The sequence below is a fragment of the Choloepus didactylus genome, chromosome 4 (assembly GCF_015220235.1).
Source record: "Choloepus didactylus isolate mChoDid1 chromosome 4, mChoDid1.pri, whole genome shotgun sequence".
NCBI classification, from domain to species: Eukaryota; Metazoa; Chordata; class Mammalia; order Pilosa; family Megalonychidae; genus Choloepus; species Choloepus didactylus.
This window is the reverse complement of record NC_051310.1, coordinates 148,462,936-148,477,957: the sequence shown is the minus strand read 5'-3', so window position 1 is coordinate 148,477,957 and position 15,022 is coordinate 148,462,936. Positions and strand designations below refer to the sequence as shown.

The window sequence follows — 15,022 nt, the reverse complement described above, 5'->3', positions numbered from 1 at the left end:
TAAAATAAAAGGGCAGGGGAATATGAGAAGAAGGAGAGTGAGAGACAGGGAGGTTAGAGCAGGAGGAAAACTCATGCATGTCATTCTGGATATCCTTGCAAAACCCAAATGAGAGACATCTTGTAAAAGAGCCCCTGTTCTTTTCAATACACAGAAATCACCTTTCATGGTGCAGAGAGGCTTTAAACAATGAGGCACTCTAAATATTTCCAGCATCACAAATCTTTTTATTTTATTGTTTTCGATTTTGGTCAAGGAACTGGCATTTTTTGGGCTAAATGTGTTCTAACTTACCATTCCCCTCCGAGGAAGCTGCTGCCATTTTTCCAGAAAACAAAAAGGGTTTAAAAACAAAACAAAACAAAAAATACTTGCTCAGCTTTGTTACATTTAGCTTAACATATATGCAAACTGGTGTTATATAAACAAAATATACAATGAGCTCTCTAACAAATCTGCTTTAGCCACAAGAAAAATGACATATCTTTGAACTGACCTTCAATTAATCAGGAATGAATGGCTTGGCTCACTGTATATTTTCTCTGCTTCCTTTCCGTTTGCACTGGCATATGCAGTGTGTGTGGGCATGCAGCACTCACATACACACGCCTGCCACAAAGGCCGCCATATGCAGAGATGCCAGGTTCATTTATAAAACACCAGAATTCAGTTAAGGGTGGAGATAAAAGCAAGCACAGTGCAAGTGACCAGTCAGATCAGGTAGTAGACAGAACATCTAATTGCAGAGGCAAAGGCAACGGGGATTCAACAGATTTTAAAGAAGAATACCTCTTCCTGGCCCCGCAATTATATAGTTCTACATCCAAAAAAATACCAGCAATGGCTTTGAGAGTTGCTGTTTATTGGAGACATGGTATCTCTCTGACTGAAATATATGCTGCATTTATATGTTATTATTCTGTCCTAGAGATGCTGCTGAAAACTAACTTTTAAACAGAGCATCCTGGAAAGCTGGGGGAAATTGGGGCACGAAGGAGTTAAGTGAATAATGCAAGAGCATACCTCTAATCAAAAGCTGGGCTATGGTAGGACTCTTCTTCCTCTAGTCTTATTTACCACTATACTCTGTGTCTCAACTGAGGCAACAGGAAAAAATATGAATACTTGTTACCCTGGGTAGCATGGAAAATATTATTGAACATCTATGGAGTGCCCTCCCATTCATTACACTATTAACTTTGACCCTATCCCATGTGGCTCAGAAATTATTGTTGTACAATGTCAATGGACATGGAAATGAAATAGTTTGCTCCTATCCACTGACCTTACTGACAGGGAAGGCACACAGATCCCAAATATGACCATCCTCTGACAAGACAAGCATTCCCTTTCCTCATTCATTGATTTGAATGAACAAAATGTCAGGTTAGTTTGTTAGTAGATTAGTTTTGAAATGTCATTCTCCATCACCTCATCTCTTTCCAAATGTAACCCCCAAGACGCTGCATATCCAATCACCACCAAAGAGTTGAGATGTCTTTGCCATTTCTGCTCATCTTTGATTCAAACACTTATATCAGAGTCATTTCCATTGTTTTGGTGCTATCCCCTGACAATAACAATGGAACGTGCCTGGTATGTATTGACTTTATGACTGTAGCAGGGTTTAAGCAGATCCAGCAGAGGGCACTTAAGATAAGCTGGACATCCCAGGGAGCAGGAGTCTGAAGAATTCTACCTTGTGTACCTCACAGAAGCAGCAGCTATGTTTGCCAAACGTTGAATGCAAAATGAATTTTGGAAACTCAAAAATTACCTAAAACACAAAAGGATCCACTATAAGGTGACTTTGCAACAAAGATTCCTCTTCAGTATGAATGTATACCCCTGATCTCTCTGTTTTTTGTGTGTACAATTTTATCTATCAAACTTTATGAAGCAGTGCATACCAGATTTTAAACTCCAACGATCAATTTTTGGATGCTAGAAGAAGTATCAGGGTTGACACAGCCAAAAGATGAAAGGGATGGAAAGTTCAGAGTGATTGCAATAGACCAGAGCTAGCCACACTTTGTAAAGTTCCAGGTGCTGAAGTTCTCATTTTTGGTGTCATACCAGCCCCTTGTCTGCAGCTGCACATACACAGGTCTTCCATCACAAATGGTTCTTTGGAAAGATAGCAATAAGGGCTTCACTAAAAACCCATGATTCCCATCTTTTCAGAACTGATTTTCACCTCTAAGGGTCCCCATGCACACTCCACCTTCATGTTCCTCAAAGGCAGCACTGTACCAGCAATGAGAGAGATGCACATCTCAGGTATTACATGTCGCGCATACTTGACATATACAGTCACCCCTCATTGAGGCACACTTTGGGGCAGGAGGTAGGGAGGGAACAGAGTCAAGGGTAAGCCATAACAGCTGGTAACAAAACATCACATTTAAGTAGGCTTTGCTTTTTGCATGTACACCTGAAGGAAAGTATCTAAGAATTCTCTTCAACCAAAATAATGCAGCCTCCCTGTGCAGAGCTGGTTCAGCAGGAACGGGGAAGACAATTTTCCCCTCCTTCCTGCTCATTCTCCTCTCTAGGGCTACTCTTTTTTTATTTTTTTTCAGACAGATGTCTGGTATACCCTCTTGCAAACATTTCCTGCAGGGAGATTGACAAATGTTTGGGTTTCTGAGGGCAAGTCACATGGAAAACAAACAGAAGGCATTAAGAGGTCAGCACAGCTGAAATAAAGCAGCTATTGAATATTCCAGATAGGAGAAAAGCAAACATAATGCAAGACTACCTGCTATCAAAACCTTCAAAGCAGGTAATTTCCTCATAGGTAAGCAAAAGGTGGCTCTAGGCATGTGTATTTTTAAAGTTTCACTACACAGGAAGTCATTCTATTTTAAAACCACTAACAGCAGCTTTTGTTATGGAGACCTCTCAAATGCCTTAGGCAAGTCTTGAAACGTAAACTTTTTGACATACAAGCAGCTATTTATTCATAAAATGTGATGACCATGCTTATTTGAGAGCAGTTTCTTCCAGCTCATTCTCAAGAAACAACAGTAGAGACCACTGGTTATTGTGGTCTGACCTAAATGCAGTACGGCGCTGATCCCCCAAATTGTGAAATACAACCAAGTCATGGCTGAGGTCAAGGTTGAACAGTCTGTGGAATTGATTTCTAAGGACTTACTTTTGACATCTTGCTCTTGCTGTCTCCAGTTAAAAATGCCAAGTTATTAATTTCATTCTGAATCACAAAATTTTGCTCTTCCCTCTTGAAGTTCTAAGCAGGGGGTAGAGAAAAAGCACACATTACAAGAAAGCTTTCCAAGATCTGTATGTTTCTCAGACGTCTCTAAGGGTAGGGCCCACTTGTGTCCTTACATGAGATTTACACCACAGGATGAAGACTTCTGCCACCATGCGGAAGAGTTGGTCAGAATCAGCATCAGGGCTTTTGAGCCAGTTAGATCTGAATTGAAAAGTAAATAAATGCAATTTGGTAAGATTAAAATATTCACACCCTAAAAATTATACTGATATCAACTGCACACATGTATCCATATAAAACTGCATTCCCATTCAAAGGCCATAATCAGGGAGACTAAATATCAATAAACTCCTTACATGATTAGATACAGGAATGTGATTGGTGTAAATATTTTTGAAGAACCTACAATAATCATTTCCATTTCCATTCCAAAGGATACAAGGATTATCTTAGCAAACAGATGTCAGAAACCAACATTTCAAAGTTTTCAAAGAAAGGGTTTTTCCTTTTTCAGACTGGTGAGTTGATCAAGGCTAAGCTCCAAGTCTGGGAACAGGCCTCCTTTAATACAGAAGGCTAGCAAAATTAGGTAAGTCTTGGCACAGACTGCTCATTGGCACAGATTTAAACCTCTGAAATTCCAAGCACTGTAAACAGTTCAGGTCCCCCTCTTTTACTTTCAAAGCCAGTCTTATGAATAAAATTTGGAAGGCAATATATTTCTCATTGTGATTTCCAGTATATGAGCAAAGAGGAGGCAGGGCAAGATGGTGGTGTAGCGAGGTGTGAAATTTTGTTTGTCCTCTAGGGCAGCTAGTAAATAGCCAAGATGTCTGAAACAACTGTTTGTGGGACTTCTGTGACCAGACACACATCGTACACCAGTCTGGAATAGGGGGAATGGCCGAGACCATAGTGTAGAACTGCAGGTCAGGTCTCCAAGCTGTGGATGCTGGGGCCCATCCTCCACTAGCACAGCAGGCTAGTGGAAAAAATAAGCATTCTCTACTAGGAGAAAGGGAGGGTAGCTCAACCAAGCTCCAAATGCAGATTTAATTAACAAATTTGGACTGTAAGCTCCAAGCACAGATAAACCTAAAGAAAGCACAAAAGGAACCCAGAGGTCCTTCCCTAGCAGAGAGAAAGTAGGGCTGACATGGAAAACAAACAAACAAATAAACAATAAAACAGAGGCATTTGGCATGGGCTGAGTGCAGGATATTACAAAAGGGCTGTGCCCCAAGAAAAGGGGAACATAGAGTCAGATACCAGCTCTGGGTCTTGACTGGCAAACTGGAGGGCTGGGAACTGGCTCTGAAAAGGAATTTTTTCCCCTACTTTTTAGCATAAAGAAAGCATCAGGCTTTTTCAGTTGTTAACACTGCCCAGGCAAGGGGGAATTAAGGAATATCTGAGAGACAAAGTAACTGGTCAGGTGAAGGAGCTGATTCCCCAAAGCGTGTATTTTCCCCAAGAAAGGAGAGGCAAGGCCAATCACAAGTGGCAGCTCTCATTAAGAGAATTCAGACCCCAGGGCTGGAAAACAAAAAGTTTAAGCCCACCCTCTGCCTCAGCCTCTGTCTAAAACATGCTTCTGGCAGGGACAGGGCCTGCTGAGAATCAAAAGACTGTACCACTTTACGCCAGTGGGGAGCAGCTTGCTGAGAAGCACTGCCTGCTGGGCAGGACAGAAACAGCACAGAATCAAGAAGCTTCACAAGAAAGACTGGCACCCTGATGGGTCTCATCCCGCAGGGAACCTTGATACTGACTACACCCTCTTCCTGAGTCCTGGGCCTGTCTTGTCTGGAAAAATCTGATTGGGGTTGATCTTATCGGGGAGACCCTCCTCAAAAGAAACCTCTCAAACAGGAAGGACAAGAACCAGAAACAAAAGAGCTGAAAATTTTGGTCAGTTAAACAAAAGCTATGCTAGAGGTCTAGAATTAGTTGAACTGAATGTCAAAGGACAGACAGAAAACAAAGCCAGCCAACAAGAAAACCCTAGGTAAAAGAAAGAAAATGACCTACAGAATAAACAAATCAAGGAAACCAGATGTCTAGACACCATCAAAAAATAACAAGCCATATATGAAGCACAAAGATATGGCTCAGTCAAAGGAACAAACTAACACTCTAAATGAGATACAGTAGTTGAAACAACTAATTAAAGATCTTCAAACAAATCATCTAAATCAAATAAATGAGTTGAAGGAAAATGTGGCAAAAGAGATGAAGGATATAAAGAAGACATGGAGTGACCATACAGAAGAATTCAAAAGCTTGAAAAAATAAATGGCAGAACTTAGGCAAATGAAAGGCACAACAGAAGAGATGGAAACCACAATGGAGAGAAAAAGCAGCAGATTTGAAGAGGCAAAAATAAAGATTGGTGAACTAGACAGAGGACATAACATCCGATATCCTACACACAAAAAAATAGGTAGGAAAAAGAATGGAAAAATATGAACAGGGTCTCAGGGAATTGAATTACCACATGAATCACACAAATATATGTGTTACAGGTGTCCCAGAGGAGAAGAGAAGGGAAAAGGGGCAGAAAGAATAATAGAAGAAATAACCACTGAAAATTTCCCAATTCTTATGAAAGATATAAAATTACAGATCCAAAAAGTGCAGCATAACCCAAACAGAATAGATCTGAATAGACCTACTCCAAGACATGTACTAATCAGATTGTCAAAGGTCAAAGACAGAATTCTGAAAGCAGCAAGAGAAAAGCAATCCATCACATACAGGGAAGCTTGTTAAGACTATGTGCAATTTTCTGAGGAAAAACCATGGAGGCAGGAAGGCAGTGGTATGACATATTTAAGATACTGAAAGAGAAAAACTGCCAACCAAGAATCCTGTATCAGGTAGAACTGTCCTTCAAAAAATGAGGGAGAATATAAAATATTTTCAGACAAAAAGATACTGAAAGAGTTTGTGAACAACAGACTGGCTCTACAAGAAATTGTAAAGGGAGCACTATAGGCAGATAGGAAAAGACAGGAGAGGGAGGTTTGGAGAAGAGTGTAGAAATGAAAATTATCAGTGTGCTGGTTTGAATCTGTTATGAATTCCAGAAAGCCATGCTCTTTTAAACCAATCTTGTTGGTGCACACCTATTGTTGGTAGGACCTTTTGATTAGATTATTTCCATGGAGTTGTGACCCTGCCCACTTAAGGTAGGTTTTAATTAGTTTACTGGCATCCTTTATGAGAGGATAAAAGGCAGAGACATTTTGAAGAGAGCTCAGAGATACTGAGAGAGAAAATTCCCAGAGACATTTTGGAGACAGCTGCTGAAACCAGAAACAGGAGAAAAGCTAAGAGATGAAATCCAGAGTATTCCCTGAAGAAGGCAAGAGAGGACCCACAGCTGCTTAGAGAGAAATGCCCTGGAAGAAACAAGCAAGGATTCACAGGAGCTGAGAGAGAGAAGCTAAGAGAGACAGAAACCCAGAGACACTTTGGAGAAAGCCACTGAAACCAGAAGCTAAACCCAGGAAAGAAGGTTCAGCAGAGCCAGCCATGTGCCTTCCCATGTGTCAGAGGAATCCTGAACACCATTGGCCTTTTCTCAGAGAAGGTATCTACCTCTTGATGCCTTAATTTGGATATTTTCATGGCCTTAGACCTGTAAGTTTGTGAATAATAATACTAATAGACCCCTATTTAAAAGTCAATCCATTTCTGGTATTTTGCATTCCAGCAGCTTTAGCAAACTGGAACAAATAGTAAGGGTAAAAACAGAGGAAAAGGGAGAGGGGGCAAGATGGTGACATAGAGAGGTGTGGAATTTAGTTAGTCCTCTAGAGCAACCAATAAACAACCAGAAACAACTAGCAAATAATCTGGAACAACTGCTGGGGAACAACTGCGACTGTATACACTTCATACACCAGCCTGGAATGAGTGGAATGGCTAAGATCGCAGCATAAAAGCTGTAAATAAAAACTGTGGAACTGTACTGAGAGCCCCCTCCCCCTACAGCAGGCTGAGCTGCAAGACCTTGCTGTGAGAGAAAGCAGCAGTCCCAGAGCAAGAAAATATAGCTTAACATAGGTCCAACTGGGGTTTTAATTAACAAATGTGGACTGCTCAATACAAGCTACAAACATAGACAAACCCCTAACAAGCAGCAAAGTACCCTGAGGTCACTCCTGGTGGAGAGGAAGTGGACTGATGAAAAAAAAAAATACAGAGGCTTTTGGAGACTGTTGATCTTAGAGAGCCAGAGGGGACCTGTGTCCATGAAAGGCAGCCCAGGAGACTGGTTGCTGTCTCTGGTTGATGGGTGAAACTGGGGTCCCGTGGACTGGCTCCAGAAAGGGGCTTTCTTTCCTGTCTTTTTTTTTCCCTCTCAATCTGAGTGGCTTGGTGGAGAAAGCCTCAGCCATTTTCAGTTTGCAGCACTATGACCCAGACGGGGTAGACTTAACAGAGTCAGAGAGAGAAAATAATAATTCAAGTGCAGAAGATAACCCCCTAGGTAATGTATCTTCCCTAAGAATAGGGAGGTGGGGCCCAGCTTAAGGGCCTACCCTACATTCAGAACTCAGACCCCAGGGTCTGGGGGGAAAACAATCAAACCAGAAACAATCTAAGCTGAGAACTAAAGGAACTACACCTTTTTACACCAGTGGGGAGCGACAGGCTGAAAGCACCACCTGATGGGCAGGTTAGGAAACGCACAGTGGCTAGAGGCCTTACAAGAAAGTCTTCAATCTTCTAAGACACACCCTCAGGGAAACCTGAAACTGAATATAGTTCCCTTCTGAGTCCTGAGCCAATTCTGGTCTAGGAAAATCTGATTGGGGTAATCAAGGAAATCAGATGCCTGGACAACAGAAAACCACAAATCACAACAGGAAAAACAAAGATATGGCCCAAAGGAACAAATTTACACTTCAACTGAGATACAGGAATTGAAACAACTAATGCTAAATCAATTCAACAAGTTTATGGAAGATATGGCAAAAGAGATGAAGGATATAAAGGGAACACTGGGCAAACATAAGGTAGAAACAGGAAGTTTGAAAAAAAAAGCCAGCAGAATCTGTGGAAATGAAAGGCACAACACAAGAGATGAAAAACACAATGGAGACATACAACAGAAAATTTCAAGAGGCAAAAGAAAACACTAAGGAACTGGAGAACAAGACACTTGAAATCCTACAAACAAAAGAACAGATAGGGAAAAGAATGGAAAAATATGAGCAACATCTCAGGGAACTGAATGACAACATGAAGTGCATGAATGTACATTCATAGGGGTCCTGGAAGGAGAAGAGAAGGGAAAAGGAGCAGAAGCAATAACAGAGGAAATAATCAATGAAAATTTCCCATCTCTTATGAAAGACATAAAATACAGATCCAAGAAGTACAGCATACCCTAAATAGATCTGAATAGACCTATGCCAAGACACTTAATCAGATTATCAACCATCAAAGACAAGGAGAATCCTGAAAGCAGCAAGAGAAAAGCAATCTATCACATGCAAGGGAAGCTTGATAAGACCATGTGTGGATTTCTCAGTAGAAACCATGGAGGCAAGAAGATAGTGGTGTGATATATTTAAGAATTTTTTATCTGGCAAAACTGTCCTTCAGATATGAGGGAGAGTTTAAAATATTCTGTGACAAACAGACAATGACAGTTTGTGAACAACATACTGCTCTACAGGAAATACTAAAGGGAGCACTACAGACAGATAGGAAAAGACAGGAGAGGTTTGGAGCACAATTTTGGGTGATGGTAGCACAGCAATGTAAGTACACTGAACAAAGACGACCATGAGTATGATTGAAGGAAGAAGGTTAGGAGCATGTGGGACACCAGAAGGAAAGAGGAGAGATAAAGACTGGGACTGTATAACTCAGTGACACCTCAAGTGTTCAACAATTGTGATAAAATATACAAATATGTTTTTACATGAGGGAGAACAAATGAATGTCAACCTTGCAAGGTGTTAAAAATGAGGTGGTATTGGGGAAAAATGCAATCAATGCAAACTAGAGACTATAGTTAACAGAAACATTGTATTATGCTTCCTTTAATGTAACAAAGGCAATATACTAAATGTCTATGAGAGGGGGACATAAGGGAGTGGTATGGGACACTTGGCATTGGTGATGTTGTCTGGCTCTTTTATAGTACTTTAATTCTATCTTTCTTTTTTTGCTTTTCAGCTGCCATTTTTTTTCTTTCTTTTTCTTTTTCTTTTGTCTCTCTACCTCCTTTTCTCTTCTTCCTTCTTTGTGGAAGAAATGGAGATGTCCTTATATAGATAGTGGTGATGATGGTGAATGCATAAATACATGATTATACAAGGAACCATCAATTGCTTACTTAGGATGGAATGTACGGTGGGTGAACAAAACCATCTTAAAAAAATGGGTTGATGAAACCTTGAAGGCACTATATTGAGTGAAGTAAGTCAGACACATAAGGACAAATATCGTATGGTCTCACTGATATGAACTAATTATAATATGTAAACTCACAGACATGAAATAGAATGAGGCTAAAGAATGGGAAGCAGTTGCTTATTATGAGCAGAATGTTTAACTAGGTTGAACTTAAGAGTTTGGAAATGGACAGAGGTGATGGTAGCACATTATTGTGAGAATAACTAACAGTGCTGAATGGTGTGCGAATGTGGTGGAAAGGGGAAGCTTAAAGTCACATATGTCACCAGAAGGAAAGTTGGAGGTTACAATATGGGAATGTATAAAGCAGTGAATCTTGTGGTGGACAATGTCCATGATTAACTGTAAAAATATTAGAAATCTCTTCATAAAATAGAACAAATGTAGGGCACTATAACTAGAAGCTAATAATAGAGTGGTATATAGGGAAAAATATACATATTGCAAACTATGTACTACAGTTAGTACTATTTTAACATTCTTTTGTCAACAGTAACAAATGTACTATACCACTACTATGAGTCAATAATGGAGGGGGTGGTGGTTAGGGGTATGGGAGGATTAGAGTTTTCTCTTTTTGTCTTTATTTCTTTTCTGGAGTAATGAAAATGTTCTAAAAATTGAAAAAAATTAATTGTGATGGATGCACATCTGTATGATGGTACTGTGGGCAACTGATTGTGCACTTTGGAATCTTGGATGATTGCATGGTATGTGAACAATCGCAATAAAATTAAACTAAAAAAATTTAACTTAAACAAAAAGAGAGGAAAAAATAAGATATGACATATAAAATCCAAAAGACAAAAAGGTAGAACACAGTACTGACTTACAGTAATAATATTAAATATTAATGGATTAAATTCCCCAATCAAAAGAAATAGACTGGCAAAATGGATTTAAAAAAAACAGGATCCATCTATATGCTATCTACATGAGAAACACTTTAGACCCAAGGACAAAAATAGGTTGAAAGTGAAAGATGGAAAAAGATATTTCAAGCAAACCACAAACAGAAAAGAGTGGGGTACATACAGTAATATCAGATAAACAGGACTTCAAATGTAAAGCAATTAAAAGAGACAAAGGACACTATTAATAAAAGGGACAATTCATCAAGAAGACATAACAATCATAAATATTTATGCAGCAAGCCAGAGTTCCCCCAAATACACGAGGCAAACACTGACAACACTGAAGGAAGCAATAGACTTCAATATATCTCTCTCATCAATAGATAGAACATTCTGACAGAGTATCAATAAGGAAACAGGGATTTTGAATAATATGATAAATGAACTAGACTTAACAGACATTTACAGAACCTTGCAACCCCAAACAGCAGGATACACGTTTTTTCAAGTGCTCATGTATCATTCTCAAGGATAGACCACATGGTGGGTCACAAAGCAAATCTCAATAAATTTTAAAAGACTGAAATTAAACAAAACACTTTCTCAGATCATAATGGAATGAAGTTGGAAATCAATAACAGATGGAAGGCTGGAAAATTCATAAATAAATGGAGGCTAAACAGCACATTCTTAAACAACCAGTGGGTCAAGACAGACATTACAAGAGAAATCAGTAAATATCTCAAGGCAAATGAAAATGAGAACACAACATATCAAAACTTATGGGATGCAGCAAAGGCAGTGCAGAGAGGCAAATTTATTGCCCTATATGCCTATATTAACAAAGAACAAAGAGCAAAAATAAAGGACTTAACTGCTCACTGGAGGAACTAGAAAAAGAACAGCAAACTAACCCCAAAGCAAACAGAGGGAAAGAAATAGCAAATATTAGAGCAGAAATAAATGAAATTGAGAACATGAAAATGATAGAGAGAATCAATAAAACCAGAAGTTGGTTCTTTGAGAAAATCAATAAAATCAATGGACACTTAGAAAGAAAAAAAAGAGAAAACATGTAAATAAAGAAAATTAGAAAGGGCAGGGGGGACATAGCTACTGACCCCAAAGAGATAAAGGAGATAATGAGAGGATACTATAATGCTAATAAAGTAGACAACTTAGATGAAATGGACAACTTCCTAGAAAAGCATGACCAACCAACATTGATTTGAGAAGAAACAGATGACCTCAAGAAACCAATCACAAGAGATTAAGTCAGTCATCAAAAAGCTCCCCCAAAGAAAAGTCCAGGACCAGATGGCTTCACATGTGAATTGTGCCAAGCATTCGAGAAAGAATTAATACCAACACTATTCAAACTCTCCAAAAAAATTGAAGAGGGAAAGCTACCCAACTCATTCTATGAAGCCAACATTGCCTTAATACCAAAGCCAAAGATATTACAAAAAAAGAAAATTACAGACCGATTTCTTTAATGAACACAGATTCAAAAATCCTCAACAGAATACTTGCAAATCGAGTCCAGAAGCCCGTTAAAAGAAGTAACCGCCTTGACCAAGTGGGTTTTATTCCAGGTATTCAAGGCTGGTTCAACACAAGAAAATCAATTAATGTAATAAACCACATCAATAAATCAAAAGGGAAAAACCACATGATCATCTTGATTGATGCAGAAAAGGCATTTGACAAAATTCAACATCCTTTCTTGATGAAAACACTTCAAAGGATAGGAATAGAAGGAAACTTCCTCAATATGATAATGGAAATATATGAAAAACCCACTGCTAACATCATACTCAATGGAGAAAGGCTAAGCGCTTTCCCTCTAAGATCAGAAACAAGAGAAGGATGCCCACTGTCATCATTACTGTTCAACATTGTGCTGGAAGTTCTAGACAGAGCAATTAGGCAAGAAAAAGAAATAAAAAGCATCCAAACTGGAGAGGAAGAAGTAAAATTTTCACTGTTTGCAGATGACATGATCCTAATCAATGAATACAGCAAAATGGTAGGCTACAAGATCAACATGCAAAATCAGTAGTGATCCTATAAACTAGTAATGAGCAACATGAGGAGTTAATCAAGAAAAAATTCCATTTACAATAGCAACCAAAAGAATCAAGTATTTAGGAATAAACTTGACCAAGGACACAAAAGACCTACACAGAGAAAACTACGAAAAATTGCAAAAAGAAATCAAGGAAGACCTAAACAAATGGAAAGATATACTGTGTTCATGTATTGGAGGACTAAATATAGTTAAGATGTAAATTCTACCTAGTTGATTTATAGATTCAATGCAGTACCAATTAAAATCCTGTATTAGTGTTGATTAGATTGGAATTCTTTGGGTGTTTCCATGGAGATGTGACTCAATCAACTGTGAGTGAAACGTTTGATTGGATAATTTCCATGGAGGTGTTGCCCTGCCCATTCAGGGTGGGTGTTAATTGGATCACTGGAGTCCTATAAAGGAATTCACAGACAGAAGGACCTCAGAGCAACTGAGAGTTACATTTTGTGGAGGAGCTGCCACTGATGCTTAGACATGCATGGTGTTGTGGACCCCTGATGTTAGCTGCAGCCAACAGAGACATTTTGAAGACGGCCATTGAAAGTAGATTTCTGCTAGTCCAGCGTTTGCCTGGGAGAAACTAAGAGAATATCCCAGATACCTAGAGAGAAACATCCTGGGAGGAAGCTATTTTGAAACTCAACCTGGGAGCAAGCAGACATCAGCCACGTGCCTTCTCAGCTAACAGGTTTTTGGATGCCATCAGTCATCCTTCAGTGAAGGTAAGCTGTTGTTGATGCCTTACACTGGACATTTTATGGCCTTAAGACTGTAACTTGGTAACCAAATAAACCCCCTTTACAAAAGCCAATCCATTTCTGGTTTTTTGCAAAATAGCAGCATTAGCAAACCAGAACAAATCCCAACAATATACTTCACAGAAAAAGAAAACCCAGTAATCAAATTTATTTGGGAGGGCAGGGTACCCTGAATACCTAAAAATATCTTGAAAAAGAAAAATGAAGTGAAAGGTCTCACACTATCTGACCTTAAAGTACATTACAAAGCTACAGTGGTCAAAAACAGCATAGTACTGGCATAAAGATAGGTATAATGACCAATGGAATTGAATCAAGTGTTTAGAAATAGACCCTCTCGTCTATGGACAATTGACCTTTGATAAGACGGTCAAGTTGACTCAACTGGGACAGAGCAGCCTCTTCAACAAATGACGCTTGGAGAACTGGATTCCCATATTCAGAAGAAAGAGGACTCCTATCTCACAACTTATACAAAAATTAACTCAAAATGGAACAAAGACTTAAACATTAGAGCTAAGAGCCTAAGACTTTTAGAAGAAAGGTAGGGAAATATCTTAAAGATCTTGTAATAGGAGGTGGCTTCCTAGACCTTACACTGAAGTACGAGCAATGAAAGAAAAAATAAATGGGAGCTCCACAAAATTGAATATTTTTGAGCATCAATTATATGAGCAAAGAGATCAAATATTGATATCTCCTATGCCCTCTGAAATGGTTTGGAAGTTCCCTATAAATAGGCATTTATCATCATCGTTTTTAAAACCAGGCTATGTGGAGAAATTTGAAAGTAGCAAGAAGGCTACACTGTGTTAGTCATTCAGTTTCAAAAATTTGTCTTGCCTTTTACTCATTTGACTATTCAATATTAAATTATATTTTGAAAGGTCTAGGTAAGTTGCCATTTTCAAATAACTGCATAGGGTAATGTATAAGTTAAATCATCTATCATCTTTCTTAAGGAAAAATATGGCTTTCACAAATATGGTCTGAAAAACATGACATCCTTGGTGCATGCAGGTAATAGCTATCAAAAGCCATTTCCCTAAGTCCTGGGACATCAGAATGAATTGCTCTGGGCAGCCTGTACCTATTGCCCATTCATGGAGAGTATCCTAGACTAAGGAAGGAAAGACAAACACTCATGAGGCCAAGACCACTTCTGGATCCTTTCTCATCTCCTGAATTCTTTATTGCCCTGGGTTCCAGACTCAGGCACATGCTTGTCTAACCGCTCTTGTTTTCCAACTCAACTAGCTTCTCTTTAATGTAGTAGACATTGCTGGTTATCTATACACTATCCATTCTCTTCTTTCTTAAAAAAAGAACTCCATTTTATTCAGGGTGGCACTGTGCTTTGCTAAAGATCACATTACCTAGTCTCCCCTGATGCTAGGTAAAGCCATGCAACTAAGTTCTCAGTAGATGATAGCCGAAGTTGTTAAGATGGGTATTCAGGGAAAGCTCTCTAAAAGGAGATCAGATAGCTGAAAAGTGCCCTTTTTCTTTTTCCCAGATGCTTTCCTACTTTCTGCCTGGAATGAAGATATGATGGCTGGAATTCTAGTCACCATATTGCACCATTAAGTAACCTTGTAGATGGAAGCCCATGTTAAGGAAAGACAGAAGGAGTGAG

General features: G+C 39.1%; 1 protein-coding gene across 28 annotated transcripts in view; it reads right to left on the bottom strand.

Moving 5' to 3' along the window:
• Window positions 1-15,022, bottom strand: part of RYR3 (ryanodine receptor 3) — a 514,330-nt gene that overhangs the window by 51,373 nt on the left and 447,935 nt on the right. For 15 of the 28 annotated variants that reach the window (XR_005216490.1, XM_037834372.1, XM_037834393.1 and 12 more), the window contains 3 exons: window positions 3,355-3,442; window positions 3,161-3,253; window positions 295-315 (listed from right to left, as the gene is read on the bottom strand). Coding sequence is in view for 27 of the 28 variants with exons in the window: in XM_037834372.1 (XP_037690300.1) it covers window positions 295-315; window positions 3,161-3,253; window positions 3,355-3,442 (202 nt within the window). In the remaining variant the exon portion in view is untranslated. The remainder of the gene's footprint in view (window positions 1-294; window positions 316-3,160; window positions 3,254-3,354; window positions 3,443-15,022) is intronic. The other 13 variants (XM_037834379.1, XM_037834381.1, XM_037834384.1 and 10 more) reach the window with 1 other exon arrangement.